Raw genomic sequence first — 19,463 nt, 5'->3', positions numbered from 1 at the left:
AATTAGTGGTTGGAAGGTGGATGGTGTCAGCCACACTTTGGTTAAAGAATCTGAATACAATATGGATGGTCCTTCTGAGGGACAGACCTGTAACCCAGTTAGTTTTGAGTGTTGGGTTTGCAGCAATGATTGCAGCGCCCCCGGAGGCACTCAGCCGAGATCTGTGAACAGCCGACGCCATTCTGTGTGTGAAGGATCCCCTCTCCAGTGGTATGTTGCTCCTCTGCTGCCCCTGGTGAGCTGCTCTGCACATACACAGCATGTGCATTCGCTCAGTATAGCACCTTCTGCCCTGCGGCCCCGTCAGAGTACCACTGAACTCCGGGCCGCTCTGGGCTGTTCCACCCTGGCCTTGGCAGCCATCATTTCTGGCCTTAGCAGCTGGTTCTGCCATCTTTTGGCAGCATTGAGGTGAAGCCAGGGGAGCTTTAAGGGCCGGACTGCAGTGTTGCCCTCTGCAGGTGGCACATGGCTGGCACTTTGAAATCCCCCCAAAAAGCAAACTACTTTATCAAATCGAAAATTGAAATTGTATCTTTAAATTAATTGAAGCTAATTATTTCAAAATTTAAAAGGCCATAATCTAAGGGAAAAAGGGAAAACAAAAAAAGAAATAATTCCTTGTCTGGGTGCCATGGATCAAAAATAAATGAACTAATTCTGACCGTTGTTTGTGTGTTTAGTGTGAAATTCCATTAGGGTGCACTGACATTTATCTGCTGTAAATCGGACCAGCAGCCGCAGGTGTCCTTGCCAAGCATGATATTTCAATGTGATTAATCTGGCTTTCTTGGTAAAAGACAAACCAAAACAGAAATATCTGCAAAGCCTAGACAAGACCGCCTAAACCAAGACTAAGACACTACCAAGACCAGAGGGTATCAAGACCAAGACTAAGACCAAGACAGACCGAGTCAAGATCAAGACAAAGTTGAGACGAGACCAAGACAGAGACCGAAACCAAAAAAAAATACTCCCTTAACTTTTGTGTGCTGTTGAGGACTGACATGACGGGTACTGACTGGTCCCAAAGTCATCTGACAAAACAGCTAACACCAACAATTGTCTAAAGGATGGGAAATATGTAACTGATTTGAATTATACTTAATTTGTAGGTGAAATTGTAACATCAAATTGAAGATACACAATTATAAACTTAAAATTGCATCATGTCCCATTGTAGTAGTACTAGCCAAATGACACTGTATATCAACTTCCCTGAAATGGATTAGGCCTGTTAAGTCAACACAACGTGATATGCAGATGTTATTTAAAAGTCAATGGTCACATTTATTTAGTCAAACACCATTTTAAGTAAAATACTGTAATCAAACAATATAAAGACATGTACACATGAATCAAATGCAAACTACAAATATTATATACAAACTGCACATCAAATTGTGCGATGTCAGAATCTTAAAAGATTCTGACATCTTGATGTCTGCAGTGGCATGTGATTACACATTTAACTGACGTTTAACTAGCGCTATACTTATTTTGCGCGAATAACGCATATTTTGATTGGATGCGCGCCAATGTCTGAATCACAACAAAATGCATGTATGTCATTGATTGGTTGCATTTGAAGGGCGCGAAAGGCGAAATAATAATAATAATGTTGCATTATTGAACGTTACATTGTGTGTCATGGATACTTTTCGCTCCAAATCTCCTGACCACTATGTTGATCTGAGACAGCAAGACCAAGACAGGGAGACCAAGACACGACCGAGGGATCCGAGACCAAGACAAGGCTGATCAAAAACATCAGTTTTTGTGAAGATGTGTGTGTGCCAACCAAGACCTTCTGCACATACAACAACAATAAACCATGGTTCACTACCAAACTGCAACATCTTCGCCAGGCCAAGGAGGATGCCTACAGAAGTGGTGACAGGGCCCTGTACAAGCAAGCCAGGAATACACTGACCAGGGAGATCAAAGTGGCAAAAAGAAGCTACTCTGAGAAGCTGAAAGAGCGGTTCTCAGCCAATGACCCTGCATCAGCGTGGAGAGGCCTGCGTGACATCACCAGCTACAGACGACCCCCACCCCCTGCTGAAGCAAAGAAAGACCTGGCAGACGAGCTGAACAACTTCTACTGCAGGTTTGAGACGGACAGACTCACACCCCTCATCCACCCCATCCCAGAGACAATAACCCCCATCACACCTCTCACCCCTCCACCCTCCTCCCTCACCCTCCCCAGCCCAGAGTCAATGACCTCCATCACACGTCTCACCCCCCTACCCTCCCCCCTGGAACTCAGAATACACAAAGCGGATGTGAGCCGGCTGTTCCAGAAACAGAAAACCAAGAAGGCCCCAGGACCAGACGGTGTATCCCCCTCCTGCCTCAAAACCTGTGCTGATCAGCTGGCTCCCATTTTCACCCGCATCTTCAATAGATCCCTGGAGCTGTGTGAAATTCCCTCCTGCTTCAAACGCTCCACCATTATCCCGGTCCCCAAGAAACCCACCATCACAGGACTGAATGACTACAGACCTGTCGCCTTGACGTCTGTGGTCATGAAATCCTTTGAACGCCTGGTTTTAGCTCATCTGAAGGACATTACAGGACACCAGCTGGACCCCCTGCAGTCTGCCTATCGGGCAAACAGGTCGGTGGATGATGCAGTGAATATGGGGCTGCATTATATCCTGCAACATCTCAACCGGCCAGGAACTTATGCCAGGATCCTGTTTGTGGACTTTAGTTCGGCTTTCAATACCATTGTGCCTAATCTCCTCTCCTCCAAACTCTCCCAGCTCAACGTGTCACCAGCTACCTGTCAGTGGATCACCAGCTTCCTGACAGACAGGAAGCAGCAAGTAAGGCTGGGGGAGATCACTTCTGAAACACGGTCCCTCAGTATTGGTGCCCCTCAAGGATGTGTCCTCTCCCCACTGCTCTTCTCCCTCTACACCAATGACTGCACCTCCAGGAACTCAGCTGTAAAACTCCTGAAGTTTGCAGACGACACCACCATCATTGTACTCATTCAGGATGGTGATGAGTCTGCATACCGGCAGGATGTTGAGCAGCTGGTACTCTGGTGCAGTCAGCACAACCTGGAGCTGAACACACACAACACTGTAGAGATGACAGTGGACTTCAGGAGACATCCATCAACACTGCTCCCCCTCACCATATCAGACAGCCCGGTGTCTACTGTGGAGTTCTTCAAGTTCATGGGTACCACCATTTCCCAGGACCTGAAATGGGAGACCAACATCTCCTCCATCCTCAAAAAGGCCCAGCAGAGGATGTACTTCCTGAGACAACTGAGGAAGTACAGTCTTCCACAGGAGCTGCTGATCCAATTCTACACTGCAGTCATTGAGTCTGTCCTCTGCTCCTCCATCACAGTCTGGTATGGAGCAGCCACTAAACAGGCCAGGAACAGACTGCAGCGGACTGTACGGATAGCAGGAAAAATCATCGGTGCCCCCCTGCCCATCATCCAGTACTGCTCAAGGACTAGAAAACAGGCGGAAAAAATAATTTCAGATCCGTCACACCCTGGACACAATCTTTTCCAGCTCCTCCCGTCTGGCAGGCGCTACAGAACTCTGTTTACAAAACCACCAGACATAGGAGCAGCTTCTTCCCTCAGGCCATCACCCTCATAAACAGCTAAGCTGTCACCTGCCTTATGTCAATTTCCCCCCTGTTTGCCCTCTACCTCGCACCATAAAATTGCACATTGTTACCCACATGTGTATATTTATAATATTTATAATTTTTCACATTTGTATTTCTTGTATAGTGTAATTTATTGTTTGTATAGTGTCGCTTATTGTCTGTGTACGAGAGAGTCTCAAGCTGCCGGAAACAAATTCCTTGTGTGCCCCAGCACACTTGGCGAATAAAAGCTGATTTTGATTCTGATTCTGAAGACTAAGACCAAAGACCGTCGAGACTGTGACAAGACCAAGACCACGTAAAAGTGGTCTCGAGACCGGTCTCGAGACATCCAACTCTAGAAAAGCCACATCGCAGCTACTTTACAAATCAGCTGAAAAGACAAAGAAGGGCTGGCAGTACCTGACTAAAAAAAAAACATGGCACAAAACCTTTACCCCGTGATTCTGGACATTACACATACTATCCAAAACAGTTAAGTTCCAGGTGTTCTGTAACAATTGAGAAAATTAGTTCATAATTTAAAAAAATCATGGCAGGATCTAAATATAAAATCAATGTTGTGGGTAAAAATGTCGGTCCAGCCATCCATCTTCTAACTGCTTCTCCTAGTCAGAGGAACAAGCGCTAGAACTGTAAAAATACATCTGATGATGAACAATCAAAGGTTGCATGATTTAAATGTAATGTAAAAAGCTAGAGAACTTGCTCTCTCATTTGTTGCTCCTCCTGCAGCAAGCACAAGGAATTCTCTGCTCTCAAGTGCTGTCGTTTCCCACTTCTGAAATGCCTTTGACAGCATCCCCAGGACTCCCATCATGTTACATGCCCAGTGTTCATTTCGTGAGTTTTCTACACAAGCATGGAACACACCGTTGTCACCAAGGATACCGCAGGAACATGTCACGGGCGCTTACCATAGCACAGGCACAGCAGACATGCTCTGGAAATCGGTGCACAGGTTCAGATGCCGGATCAAAGCGCTGGTGATCCACAGAGCGTGCGCATAAACTACAGTGGCCTTCATATTGCTCTCCTGTTTCACCATGATATTTTTTCATGCAGATTGATCACAACATTCTTAAGGCTGAAGAATAAGCAGTACAATGCAGAAATTTCCAAATGATCACAGAAAAACGCGGTGATGGATGCTGACTGCTCCAACATCCAGCGGCACTTATGAAGGAATACCAGGAACTTTTCCAGGGTCACAGGACCATATTTCTCACACACAACAAATGGCAAGAGATGGAGGGAGGTGTGCGCTGCAGGGTGTGTGTGCGACATGCTGGCACCCTGCCTGTCTAAACTGGTGCAGCGGTGAGTGCTGCTGGCCTTCCTTCTGACACCCTCCGCGTGGGTGGTCACAGCACGTGGTACCGGCCCATCCTGGGTCGAGAAGCTCCCTGTCGCAGGGGCCTGTTACTGAGCCCGGTGCTTCAGCAATGACAAAACAACAGCATTCTGGTTAGTACTCGGACTCACCTCTGCTTCGGCCTCAAAATGAAATCCTGAGATTCTCTTTCTGCCACATTCTCAGTCATCATCATTTCCAGCCCTAACCTTCCCTGTTATCGCCTTTACTGTGAGCTTCCCTTTCTTTGGGAGGGAGACTTAGATTCTCTGGCATGCGCATGGTTGGAGGGGATTACTGCTCTCTCTCGCTACATCCCCCCAACTGTCCAGCTGATGGTACCCGTGGCAACAAAGTGACGAGAACGAGAAGATGCCATTCTTTCAGCACACCTGAGGCACCATGGGTACCTAATGTGGAGACTAAGCCTAGATCTTGGTCTCCCAGTCAGAAATGCTGCCTTTGCTGCTTGTATGAGGATGATTTTGATCAATCAGTATTTGTCCAGGTTGATGGGGGGGTCCCTTGGCATGGCCCAAGGATGGCTTATACACCCTGACGTTTGCTCTGGCCCCCTGTGTGTCATACTGAATCTTCTGAATTTATGTTTCTGACCTTTGGAGGTCAATTTGCAACCGGACAAGCAAAATCCATTTTTTAAAAGGCATGAGTTTGTTTTCACTTCTCGAGTTGTGGGGGAGGATCCAGGCTTAGGAGATCAGAGAGAAATGTTTGGAGCGCATGAGCTGTCCCCCCCTATAAGTGGGAGAGCATGGAGGAGGCAGCAAAAGCATGGGGGGGTGCTGGGGAATGGGCATAGACACACAGGGGGGTGTGGAGTGGAGTGTCTACTCACAGCCAGCAGCACGGCTGTGAGTGCCCTTTAGCTTGGAAGATCTTGAGATCCTTGCATTAGGGAATATCTGGATGTTACAAATTAGCTAGCTTCCTCTTCTCAGCCCCAATAAAATTAAAATGTTTTTGTTACTTATAACAATTTTTTTTTCTCAATTTTGCTTGCCCAGTTCAGGGTCATGGATACCTATTAATATTAGTAGTAGCAGTAGTACTAGTATTGTCATAATTAGGTTCTCTAACCCATTATCCTGGGCAGCTCTTTCATTGACCAGTAAAATGAGGTCATCTTGGATAACGGTGCACTTCCCACACCCCTGGGAGAAACCATGGAGTAGGCCGACTGGTCATTGCTGAGTACACACAAGTTTTTCCTTACCCTCATTTTATGATGATAAAAGTTTTTTGTTTTTTAGAGATATTATATGCTCCAGGGGACATTCACCACGTCTGGGTTAGCCATAGTCTTCTCAAAAAGGGTTCTGATTCTGAGTGTATTTCAATTGAATACATTCATGCTTGAATATATTTATGTTTTATGCTTCATTGCTAACAGTTATTGAATGTTCCTATGTCTCGAAAAACACCGTTAATTTAGTGCCCTGTACCGGTGATGAAGGGTTTCAGCATGCAAAATGATCACCGACAAGTTGTTCTTTACAGAGAGGAAACATGTTTCAGTATAATTACTTCAGTAATTTAAGTCTACCTAATTAATTACTATCAGACTAAAGTGATTAACTATAGGCGAGGTCAGAATCTCAGAAAGAGGGAAATATCCTTTCATCCATTTTCTGAAATTGCTTGACATATTCATCGGGGGATCTGGAGCTTGTCCTGGAGGCTATGGGCGTGAAGCCGGGACCAACCCAGGATGGAGTGTCGACAGAGGAAAATATATATACTGTACATTTAATCTAAGAAAAGTAAAGACTTGTGATTGAAAGTAGAAGATTCACTGGAAGACTCCCCCCCCACCACCACCTTTCCAGCAAAACTGACGTGGAGCAGGACACAGGGTTTGACTCATCCTTGAACCAGGGGGCCCTGGCAAACCCCCCCAAACTGAAGCTAGGAGAGGCTCATCCATGTAATCAGCCTCCTGAGACTGCTGGAAAATGACACGGCAGTGTGACAGGACACTCTGTTTACTGTCTCTGAGACGCTAAGACAGCCAGATTCTGCAACGCAGCTGGTTAAGACTGGACATCACAGTGCTACCAGACCACAGGCTCTAAACAGGGTCTGTTTTTTCAGTGATCTGTTTAGTTGATGGAGTGGATTTGTTCATGAGTCTGCAGCATGAGAAACCAATGCTGTTTTCTGGTAGAATCCATACATACACTCATCTAAAGGATTATTATGAACACCTGTTCAATTTCTCATTAATGCAATTATCTAATCAACCAATCACATGGCAGTTGCTTCAATGCAGACAATCTCCTGAACTTCAAAGTGAATGTCAGAATGGGAAAGAAAGGTGATTTAAGCAATTTTGAGCGTGGCATGGTTGTTGGTGCCAGATGGGCCGGTCTGAGTATTTCACAATCTGCTCAGTTACTGGGATTTTCACGCACAACCATTTCTAGGGTTTACAAAGAATGGTGTGCAAAGGGAAAAATATCCAATATGCGGCAGTCCTGTGGGCGAAAATGCCTTGTTGATGCTAGAGGTCAGAGGAGAATGGGCCGACTGATTCAAGCTGATAGAAGAGCAACTTTGACTGAAATAACCACTCCTTACAACCGAGGTATGCAGCAAAGCATTTGTGAAGCCACAACACGCACAACCTTGAGGCGGATGGGCTACAACAGCAGAAGACCCCACTGGGTACCACTCATCTCCACTACAAATAGGAAAAAGAGGCTACAATTTGCACGAGCTCACCAAAATTGGACAGTTGAAGACTGGAAAAATGTTGCCTGGTCTGATGAGTCTCGATTTCTGTTGAGACATTGAAATGGTAGAGTCAGAATTTGGCATAAACAGAATGAGAACATGGATCCATCATGCCTTGTTACCACTGTGCAGGCTGGTGGTGGTGGTGTAATGGTGTGGGGGATGTTTTCTTGGCACACTTTAGGCCCCTTAGTGCCAATTGGGCATCGTTTAAATGCCACGGCCTACCTGAGCATTGTTTCTGACCATGTCCATCCCTTTAGGACCACCATGTACCCATCCTCTGATGGCTACTTCCAGCAGGATAATGCACCATGTCACAAAGCTCGAATCATTTCAAATTGGTTTCTTGAACATGACAATGAGTTCACTGTACTACAATGGCCCCCACAGTCACCAGATCTCAACCCAATAGAGCATCTTTGGGATGTGGTGGAACGGGAGCTTCGTGCCCTGGATGTGCATCCCACAAATCTCCATCAACTACAAGATGCTATCCTATCAATATGGGCCAACATTTCTAAAGAATGCTTTCAGCACCTTGTTGAATCAATGCCACGTAGAATTAAGGCAGTTCTGAAGGCGAAAGGGGGTCAAACACTGTATTAGTATGGTGTTCCTAATAATCCTTTAGGTGAGTGTAAGTGCAAATGTGATTATCTGCTCAGTATTAAAGTTTCAAATTCAGTCATAATGATATAATTTAAAAAAAAGTTTAGCTCTGTGTTCCCCCCAAACCTATTCATCAGCAGTTTGAATATGAACTGTAACAGTTTTTGCCACTATAGCTGCCAAATAATACACTTAGTAAGCAAATATGATTAGTAATGAGTCTAAATTAACTGGGCAGATGAGAAAATGCTGCTTTCATCAAGGATTTGCCAAATGAACTGCCATCACAGCAAAGTCATTCAACTAATTATACGTAAACAAAAAAATAATTTATTTAAGTGAAAATAGTGGGAAACATCCGATGTCTTGTTTAATGTTCAGTTCGCATGGATTTCAAGGTCACCTCCATCACGCATACGGTGTGATTTCAGCTGACCTTCGCCACACGGAAGACGTGCGGAAAGCTTGCTAAATGCTACCGGGCTGAATAAATATGAAGTGTGCCCGGTAGAGCTTGCCTGGCACCCAGGGAGGCTGTTAGCTAACAGCGCATGCAGTGGCCCACGCTCCCTCCCCCCCCTCCCCCCCCAGCCGAGATACTGTGTAAAGAGCTTAATCTCCACATGGGAGTGCGTTCCAGAAGCAACCGATCAGATTATGCACACAGGCTTCGTGCAAACAGATTGTGTCACTCAATTTTGGGACACTCTTTGTTGGGTTTTTTCCCCCATATTTCCTCTGCCGATAAGAAGGACAGGATGTGACACATTCAAGTACCTACCCCAGGGCTTTTGTGGCTGATTAACAGCGCCCCCTAACCCCCATGTTACCGTTATAGAAATGTGCCTCAGCCATTCCGCTTGATGGGAGACCTGGAGAAAAGGTGTATTGTGTCCAGAAAGTTCCCCGAGCTGTTTTATGAGTCTCGCCCTTTATTCAGTGGAAAAAAAACACAAAATATGATTTCAAAGGGATTGTATAGCAGATGTGGAGCTAGAAAGCCTCTTCTTTGCCACACAGGAGAGATATAAATGTGATGGGACAGCCTAAACCCTTGAGTGTAGTGGGTGACCTGAATCATCCCATTGAAGTATACCTGTAACCCTATCGTGTCCACAAACTGTAAGTTGCTGTGGGTACAGGTGAGTTCCAGTTATAGAAATAACGAATGAGAACAAAAGGAGAAGCTGCAGTGCTGTGCAGCAGTTTGCATGCAGAGCAGCGTAGCAGTTGCACGGACGCCGCTTGAGGAACGTCTCCATCCTGACAGTGCTCCCAATAAACATGACAAATTGGTCTGGCTGTAACGGCTGGCTTAAAAAGCCCCAGTGGTTTTCTGTGGCAGCATTTCAAAGCAGGACAATGGCAAGCTGGCTCATTCCTGAGGAGCCACAGTGGTGCAGATGCTTCTAACTACTGCTGCCCTGACTACTGACACGCCACTGTGTATCCAGTTAAGGCTTTTAATGGTTTAACTGGAACAAAAACCAGCAGACACCTATCTAGCATATCTGTAAAAAACCTACAAATCAGGTTTTCTGGAAGTCTAAGCGCTAAATATATTCCCTTTGACATTTCACCTTAATTGAACTATTATTTTTATTTTTTTTCCCCAAAATTTGCATAATTTATTGTGACTGTCTCACATTTTGAAATCGCAGGTGATTCCCTGCTGTAAACTGCAGCATTAATTTAGTATTTTTTGCATCCTGCTTGGCAGCACTCATACCTAAAGTAGCTTCCTTGGCTGCTGGCTGTATTCTTGCACCCAGGTTTGCAGCTGAGCTGCGATTCATAACCAACATGTGGCCGTCACCTCCTATGGTCACATGACACTCTCGCAGAAAATGAGAGTGACACAGCAACACAGGGATATGGGCACTTTCTCCTGCCGGATCGGCTAGAATGGCTTGTCACTGCATACGGCACCATTTGTTGTACTGAACCATTAATGACTGAGCTCAGAAGGTTCCCATAACTTCCAATTCAGCCAGAGCAAAGCAGAGAACTGGCATCATACATAATCATCAGCATCCCATCCCACTGTGAAAAGCCTTTAAACATTTATGGACAGCACCAAGACACCAAGAGTACATCTATCTCCATTGCTCTTTTTCTTTGGAAGATGCATTGGGGACTGGCTGTTCATTGGCTCCCAGGGTGATGGACAGTGGGGCCAGACAAGTCCATGTGCTGGCGGAATTGGCTTTAGCGGGTTGTCAGCCACACCGCTCATCACAGGGGTCAAGGAGATGATCCATGAAGAGCAGGCACCTTGCGGGGAAAGGGACTTCCTCTGCCTATCCAGCATGCTGATTGGATGTCGCACTTTAAAGGATAAATTTCATAAGAGTCCTGTACTGGACCAAAAAAAGGCACTAGAACCAATTAAAATCCACGTGACCTTTTGTGCCATGAATGGTATGTGTGATTGGAAGCTGGAAATGTCGTTCGGCTAGGAAACAGCTCTTTGACTTTATTATTCACAAGGAAACCATTGCAATGCAGAATCAGATCTACAAGTTGACGGTGGGGGAGGCTTGTCTCATGGAAAACATGGAATGATATTTGCAATGTTTAGTGTCCCAAAGGGCCTCCACAGTAAAAATATTTCTGTCAGGATGCAGTTTAAGGATTCTAGAAATCCTCATAGTAATTAGAGACTTAATTAAAAAAATTCAATGGCATTTGCCTGACATAAACCAAAAATATCTATCCAAATCAAATATAAATAGAAATAAATAGGGTTAAGAAGTGTTACAGAATCAAACCCTACAAGATGGCATTTCTTCAATGTTTTAAGAAACCAATGACAAACTTTTCAATCTGTTCTAAGATCTGTGTTTGCTGATAAACATGTGGTAAGACCGTATGTGGTATGTAAAGCATAGGGCTAAGATGCATAGTTTGAACATGTTGAATAAATAAATAATTTTGCTGCTGCTACGCCATTGTAGCTTCTGTTAGCATAACGCGCTTAATTTGTGATGTGACTACTTTATAAACAAATCGCTGTGGAGGAGAAACTTGCGTAAATATGCACGCTACATGTAAGGATCAGATTACTTTTACTGCACTGGAAGTGGTCACACAAGGAGTATATCCTCATAGTGAAGTGTGAAGTCTAGCAACCGGACAGAGGAGAGAGAGGCAGCTTCCTGCCTGCTTTCTTTGTCAAGGTGGTACTTCTTTCTTATTACTCAATGGTGCGAAAACCCATTTTCAAAATGAGATTCTGGTCATTTGAATGGGAACAAATGTGGGATAAGATACATTACCTGTAACTCAAATTAATTGTTCTGGTTCCCGCCACCTCTTGGGGGTGCCATTTCCATTCCTGGGATCAGATCTCCAAGACTCGATGCATTTTGTGAATGTGGTGTGATTACGTAAATAATTTAATAGCCCTAAAGCGTGGATGGTAGGATTTTTTCCCTCTAATGGGTCCTGCTTGCCTGATGCCTCTTGCAATGCCCTGGTTTTGTAGGGGGATTGAGTTATTGATTCCCGTGGGTTGCGCAGGTCTGCCAGTAGGCTACATGTCAGAACAGGGGATTGAGTGATTTGTAGGCTGATTGTGGAGCAGTGCGGCCCAGCATGGGGGGTTGCACAGGAATAGCTGGGTGTAGATCAGCCACAAAGCCCCTACAGTCAGCAGACAGATACAGAATGCTATTTCCTGAAATGATTCCACTCATGAAACAGTTTCCCGGACCTGCTCTCGGAATGCAGATGGCAAAGACCCTGACCAGGACAATCGATTGGAGGATGGATGGTTGGATCTTTGCTTCTTCTGCCTCCAGGTAATTTCAGCACAGAATTCTTGCTGCTTAGCACCAGGCTTATTGAGTGGCCTCTACTCTGTGCAGTCTGCTTCTGGTCCTGGAGGGCTTCAGTTCAGTTTGCTTTTTTTCAGGCATTGGACTGTGTCATTCCACTGAGGAGCTGCTCAGGTGCCTGGCCGCCAGCGTGGAATGGCAAGGTGTCTGTGCCTGTCCGGGAACGTTGTGTGGAAAGGCTGCTTCCTGGACACATGCTAGGCCACATCTATGTGACTCCATGCCTCTCCATATCCTTGACTAACTGTATGAGCCTGGCTGGCCTCTGCGCCAACCCCCCCCCCCCACCCCACCGACGTTACCGCAGCATAATGTTGCCATCAACCTTGCCCAAACATTGTGGCATCAATGTGGACAAGAGGGAGAGGAATCTCTGTGTTTGGTTAGTATTTGACACACTGAGCTTCCTGTCACAAGCCTGTTGACTGTTGGAGCACAGGCTGGGGGTGGTGGCGTAATAAATACACTTTGGGGGGTTGGGTGGTTTCACTGACAGGCTGATGACTTTCTTTGGGTTCAGACAAACTCAGCTTTTACCATGGATTTGCCAGTGTGAGACCTTCTGCTATTATTAAACTATAGTAATGTTGTCTTTGTTTGTCAAGCAGTTCATAACTAGACCAAAATAGAGGTTTGTGTTTTTATTTCAAGGGCTCTGCACCCAATGAGGTTTATATCAGGTGACAGGAATGCTTATGATGAAGGTACCATCTATGGTGAGACTGATGCTGTTCAGTGTTCTAATGGGGGCTGTGACAATCCAGAGCCACAGAGACATCATCCTTCTTTGACATATCACTTTGTTGGCAGTTTACTAGGAAACAGTCTTCAGGACCTCCAGGAGGGCCGCCAAAACCCTCCTGCTGCGTCATGGCGTTTCTATGTTGCCACATCCGGGAACAGCTACCCATAGTTTACTATACGGACATACAAGTCCCATGAAAAAACATAACGCCACTGTGTTTGGGGACACAGTTCTCCTTTTCCTAACCTGGGTATTGTTCCAAAACCAGTCAGAGGTACGAGAAAATAAACACCCCGTTCCCCTGGCCCCAGAGGGCCAAAGCCATGCGGCACTAACCTCATGAGACAAGTAGAAGGCAGCGATGCCCAGGGGCCAGAAGCAGCAGAGCATGGAGAAGACACTCAGGCCCAGATGGTCCCTGGGGGGCATCATGAGGAAGTTGTCCTCGCTCTCCGTGTCACTTGAGTACTCGCTCTGCGAATCCACAAAGAGAAGCACAGTGGTCATCTTAAAAGTGAAATCATGCATTGATTAAAGGCCAACTTCACTGTGGCTTACCATTAAGCAGGACCATACAGGTAGGTCACTGTCCTATGCCCTGACACAACAGACCTCGATGAAAGCAGGTAAACATGAAAATGTTACACTCGCCCAACATGCAGCAGAATTTACACAGATGGTATTTTTTTTGAGTTTGACACATTTATCAATATTTATTGATAAAATTCAAAGCAATGCTTGTTTTGTTCTTGCCCCATCCCCACATGTCCAGAGGCACACCTAGCCAAGCCTTGCAAATAATGTCTAACGCCCCCCTTGTGCAACGAATAATTGACTATTGAAGTAATGCAGACACATATTAATCATAATCTAATTTCTGCCTTTGGCTCGCAGTTAGAGCAGAGTGGTTCCTCATCTCGTCATAGGATGATGTGTCAAACGTCATTCATCTATTGGGCATGAATTTATTTGTGATGCACATCAAAGGGCACAGCGACATGCTGTGGTCTCTGTCTGCCTCAATGACCTGCCCCCACCCCTGGGCGGGTGGCTTCCAGTCTCATCATGGCATGATGGAACTTTGGAAGGAATCTGTTCTTGGAGGGAGATCTAGGGGCGCCTCCTGCCTGATTGGGCGCCTCCTCCACCTCCCGCCTGCCAGCTGACAGCTTCTCGTGATCTGCTCGTTGAGCTCCTTGCTGTGGAGGACAGGGGGGGGCGAATTCGCCGTTTGTGCTCACGTTCGGCCCATCTGTGCCGTGTGGGTTACTGGAGTAACAGTTGCTGGCGTGAAGCAGCAGCCCTTTGAGTGCCTCCACCCAGGTACCATTAAGAGGGCTGTCTTTGAATGGAGAAACCTCTTACAGATAACTAGAACCCTAACAAAAAAATAACACAAATTTCAGGAGGATCACACCTTCAGTGAGAAACATGAACCCATGATTGCACAGCCCCTCTGGGTTAAGTGTGTGAGGGAGTTGTTTTATTGGGCATCTCTTCTGCCTATTTTGACACATGATTGTATCGAGCTATATCTGCCAGCACTGTCTACACACGTCACACACTGCTGGTGGCAGGGATGAAAAAGCCCCTCCCCCCATGACATCATGAGATCAATTGCAGCTTGTCCTGGTGTTTCCATGTCCCTTTGCGCTGGAGTTGACAGCTTGCACTCTCTGGCAGGGACTCTGCCATGGTGTGGCCCTCCATCGGGGGGACCTGGTGCATATGGTCATGCCCAGAAGGGCATAGCCCATGGTGCCAGGCAACCCACTAGAGTCACTCTTGCTTTCAGCAGACATTACTCCCCGTACTGTGCCCAGAAAGAGGCTCTTTGGTGGGAAAGCTGGTGGAATACGATGATGGGTCATTTTGGGCCTGGGATTCTGGGTGCAAAGCCGACGTTTCAAGGCACCCTGAGGGAGCGGGAAGAGGATGTGATGGCAAACGGGCTGAAGGACGGAGGAGCAGGACAGAGAGGGGAGGCAGGTCCCCAGCAAGTACCGGAAAGAAGTGAGGAGCATCTGAAGAGAGGCCTCAGTGTTTGTGCCACACACTCCTTGTCCAACGTGTCTGGGATTGCTTAATCTCACACTGTCCTATTACAAGAAACCCGGGTGGGTGGGGGGGAGTGTCAAGCGCTTTATTAACTGTGCTTGATAAAGGTCAGAAAACACACCTAATAGTCAGATAATGGCAGTGGTGTGGCAGTCTTTTAACACATTGCAGGTTATTCATCTTTATCTCTGGTGGACATCCCCCATAAAATGGGATTTATGTAACCCCATGATGCAGAGAGAAGTTAAGCACATATACTGGTTTAAAAGGACAACTTGGCATTAAGGGGGGTAGATGAGGATGGTTTCACCCACCAATAAATGTAAGGAGAGCCACCCCAACAGTCACAGGAGGAAGATTCTGGTGCCGAGCCGTGTTGAGATGAGCCGGAGGATTAATCAGAGCCATGGTTCCATGTGGGAGATGGAGCGGGGCCCTGTGATCGGGGGGGGGGGGGAGGGGGTGGGGGGGGGGGGTCTGTTTGAAGTCCCTCCCTGCCATTTTAATGTATGAAATGCTCTGGCTTGAAAAGACCCCTGCTCATTTATAATGCATGAAAAGGGCGAGCCTGGAGTCCATGGGAGAGCAGCGACAATATCGACTTTCCGGCGGGGAACAGAAGCAGACCTGGGGGGTGGCAGTGCCAATTAAGCTAGGCACTCGCATGCCTTCAGCCCTCATGATTTGTGGCACCCAAAGGGGGCACCAGTGACACACTGTTTGAAGTGTGCCATCACACAACTGGCTGCAGATCAGACTTCCTGGGCTCTCTGGCGTTTCCCTGCCGCCGCACACCCTGCTTTCCTGACAGCGTGGATCCTGTACGCTGCTAGAAAATCCATCCAAAAACAAACAGCAGCTCTCTCTTAATGTGAGCTCAGAACTTTTCACTCCCAAACCAACAACCCACCTCCAGCTCCTGAAAGTCATCCTCATCATCCACATCATAGGAGAGGGTCTGGATCTTGGCGTCCTCGCCCGACAGGTCCAGGAACTTGCCGTCAGCGAATACGAGCCCCTCCTTGGCGGCAGGCGTAAGCTCCTCGATGAAGGTGGTCTCACAGCAGTCCCCGTCACCCCAGGCCTTCAGCATGTTTTCCGAGCAGAGGATGAGGTTGGGCCGAAAGTGGGGGTCCACAGCCTGGGGCAGGGACCCAGGGTTCAGCAGCTGGGGGGCTGGGTTCTTCTCCTGCTGGGGCGACAGGTTGACCACAACGTGGCCCTGGTACTGCGGGGCTGAGTACACCGACACCAATCCGTCTTTGGCCTCCACCATCAGGTTGCGGGTGTTGATGAGCCCATTACGCTGGGGGCCCACTGCTAGCTCCCCGCCTACTCCGCTCCTCTGCACCGGCAGGTCCTTCTCCTCCGGCGGCCGCTCCATGGTGCCTCCCTGTGGGCACAAGTCCCTACCTGTGTCCCTTTCTGTCCTGTTTCTTCAAAGCAGCCTCTGGATAGGCAGAAGAGAGTAGAACACACCACCCATCAGTTAATCAGGGAGAACCAAACACCATTTATGTGACACTCATACACCCCCCATATAACATTTCATAAATAACAAGCCTATTACATTCAAATTCATAAGGGCTTCAGGGAGGTTTTCACTGCAAACTCCCCACAGATTGGTCAGGCTTATCACTGCACTGTTTAGTGGCTGTCACACTTGTTAGCCATGTAGACTGAGTGTCAAAGGTTTGGTATTGATGTTTTGCCATTTCATTTCTGTCCCAAACGTTTCCTAGCTTTCCCAGTCCCAAGCGATGCTTCAGTCAATGGCAGGTCATGTTTCTGGAAAACACACTGCCTTGTGAATTATTGGCCAATTTAATATTGTGTCTTACAGAAACATGTCTAAGATGTTTATGCATTACGCCAGAATTAATGCAGAAAATTAGCTATAAATTATTTTAAGGCATTTGTGAGAGGCTATTTATAGAAAAGCTCTAGTACAGAATGTCAGTGGAAGGCAACAGAATGAGAACTGATGAATATGCAAAGCATTGGGTGACAATCACATGCATGTTTATAGAATACAGGGTAAATATCATGCATGTCCACACAAAGTTAAGCGTGAATACTACACATATTACGCAGAGCACGGGCTGAATATCATACACGTATACATGGAGTTCAGGGTATTATCATACATGTCTACATAGAGCAGGTGGAGTAGTGGCTCTGAGGCTATGGATCTATGCCAGCAACAGGAAGGTCACTGCTTTGAATCCTGTGAATGCCGGGGGTGATCCTATGAAATTGGGCCTTTGAGCAAGGCCCTTAACCTGCAATTGCTTCGTCCTGCGTATGACGTTAATCTACATCCAGCCCTATAAGGAGGTCCTCCAGCTTACAGGGAATAACTGGGGGGTTGGTGACAGGTTTGGCACCAGAAAAACTCACACTGGTCCATTCAGACCAGTGTGATGCAGAGGTATCACCCACTGCATGGCTGCATTCAGGTTGTCACCCCTGAGGTAGTTTGTTGTGTGCTCCTTATCTCTGCATATGATGAATATTATACATGGAGTGCAGGGTGAGTGTCATGGCTGTACTGAGGTCAGAGCCATGCATGGCGTCTGTAACAGAGGCTAAAGCCTCACTTTGCTTTTCAAGTTGTGAAGTCTTGCCAAATAAGCCAGTGATGGACCCCCCCCCCCCCACACACACACACACACGAGCCCTTTGACATCATCAAGGTCACCTCTCCTCTGTTTACTGGCCTCTGCTGTCTCCTATGCCCCCCCCCCGTCTGCCCTGATGCTGTTCAAAAGATTTGTTTGCTGCACGGCCTTATCTGCCCAACTCTCCTGCTGATGCTAAATGCCAGGAAGTTTGTACTCTCTGCCAAGTTCGGCAGCGCATCACTGAGCTTTACAGCACGGCATCCTGCCACAGGGAGGCCTAACGGGACACCCTGGCCATGTGGACACGCTCCAGGTCTCACAGGAAGGGCCAGGAGAAACTCAGCCTTAAGCGTGTGTGTTTGCACATTTGTGCCTTGCTGTGAAGGCTCACTTCATTACTCTTTTGCTCGAGTCATTTTAATTCACGTAAAAGGTAAAAGGTATTACAAACGATTCTTCAGCAAATATGCCGAGCTAACTTGTATCAAATGCCCAAGCATGCATGGTAATTGTATTAGAATGAGCTTGTGTTTCCATATCAGCTTATTGGGGTAATTAGCATTAATAAGACACTAAGTAGAATGACCTGAAATTACAGGAAACAGTTAAACTTGGTTGTCAGTTAAAATGGTAAGGAAATACTTTTAACACAGACCAGGTGTCTGGAATGGTCCCTGTCCTGCCCCTTTGGTATGCCTGTTCCCTGTTTGTCTGGGAGGTATTGCTGGTCACCCCGTACCCTAAAATCTTACAGTTTCCTTATTTTCCTGTCTGCTGCGTAACTTAATAGGTTAAGTGGTTGGCTTTTGTCTAGTTCCCACTTTTGTTGTGCGTTCAAGGCTGGCCAGAGTCTTTTCTTGGTTTATCATTTATTTGTGTATTTCAGTTACAGTTCCTTGTTTTTGCTTCCTGTTCTGTTTGTAGTATGTTCAGTTTTCCTTGTTTTAGAGTTCCATGGTGTTTAAACTTTTCTCTATCGGTTAATTAACCTCACCAGCTCCTTGTTGCCCTAGTCCTTGTTTGTTATACACCTGCCCCTTGTTAGCCCTTGTTATCCAAGTATATTTGTGCCTGTCCTTGCCTGGTTTCTTCAGTCAGTCATTGTAGCTGTTTCTGTGTTGTAGTGGCATTTGTTCTGCATTTGCTGGTGGTCTACTATGTTTTTTCCAGTGTTGCCCCCTGCCTTAGTTTCATGATTTACCTGTTTTGTTTTGACCCCTTGTGGTCCTTTGTCTTAGTGTGTTCTTTGAGTTTAAATCTTTTTATTTGTTGGAGCTGCTATGTGGATCATCTCATCCTTCCCTGCTTCATTTCCCCGCTGTAACACCCGCATGTTTAATATCATCAACTAGGCAGCTGAAACAAAGAAGGCAATTAAATTGGTCCCAAACTCTTAGCTGATTGTTTAATATCTGGCACAAAGAGTTATTGTGTGGAAGTTTGAGGGAATACATATGTGACTACTATAAAACCTCTTTTTACAGAAGAAAGTGATACGAATGATTCATAATGTTAAATATAGAGAACATACAAATAAATTGTTTATAAAATCGAAACTATTGAAATTAGACGATTTAGTGAAATTACGCACATTACTAAATATTTTTAGGCTAAAAATAATATATTGCCTTTCAAGTTACAGAGATTATATTCAATATGAAGAACATGAAAGAAATATGAGTTAACTAAAGAAGAAAATTTTTCTCCTTATTTTTATTTGCTTCTTTACTTATTTATTTATTATTATTTTTTCTTTTTCTTTTCCTTATTATGTGGTGTGGTATATTGCAGATTGTATTCTTGTTGTGGTTTGAGTTATGATTTGTAGA

General features: G+C 46.0%; 1 protein-coding gene across 3 annotated transcripts in view; it reads right to left on the bottom strand.

The window, feature by feature from the left end:
* Positions 1-19,463, bottom strand: part of LOC111848994 (synapse differentiation-inducing gene protein 1) — a 28,544-nt gene that overhangs the window by 4,361 nt on the left and 4,720 nt on the right. For 2 of the 3 annotated variants that reach the window (XM_023821432.2, XM_023821433.2), the window contains exons 2-3: positions 15,921-16,460; positions 13,289-13,426 (exon numbers count right to left, since the gene is read on the bottom strand). In XM_023821432.2, the coding sequence (XP_023677200.1) occupies positions 13,289-13,426; positions 15,921-16,394 (612 nt within the window). In that variant the 5' untranslated portion in view covers positions 16,395-16,460. Of the gene's footprint in view, positions 1-4,602; positions 5,086-13,288; positions 13,427-15,920; positions 16,461-19,463 lie in introns of those variants that run through there. The other variant, XM_023821434.2, reaches the window with a different exon arrangement.

This window comes from Paramormyrops kingsleyae, chromosome 3, assembly GCF_048594095.1.
Source record: "Paramormyrops kingsleyae isolate MSU_618 chromosome 3, PKINGS_0.4, whole genome shotgun sequence".
Classification (NCBI taxonomy): domain Eukaryota; kingdom Metazoa; phylum Chordata; class Actinopteri; order Osteoglossiformes; family Mormyridae; genus Paramormyrops; species Paramormyrops kingsleyae.
This window is presented reverse-complemented; position numbering and strand designations above follow the sequence as displayed.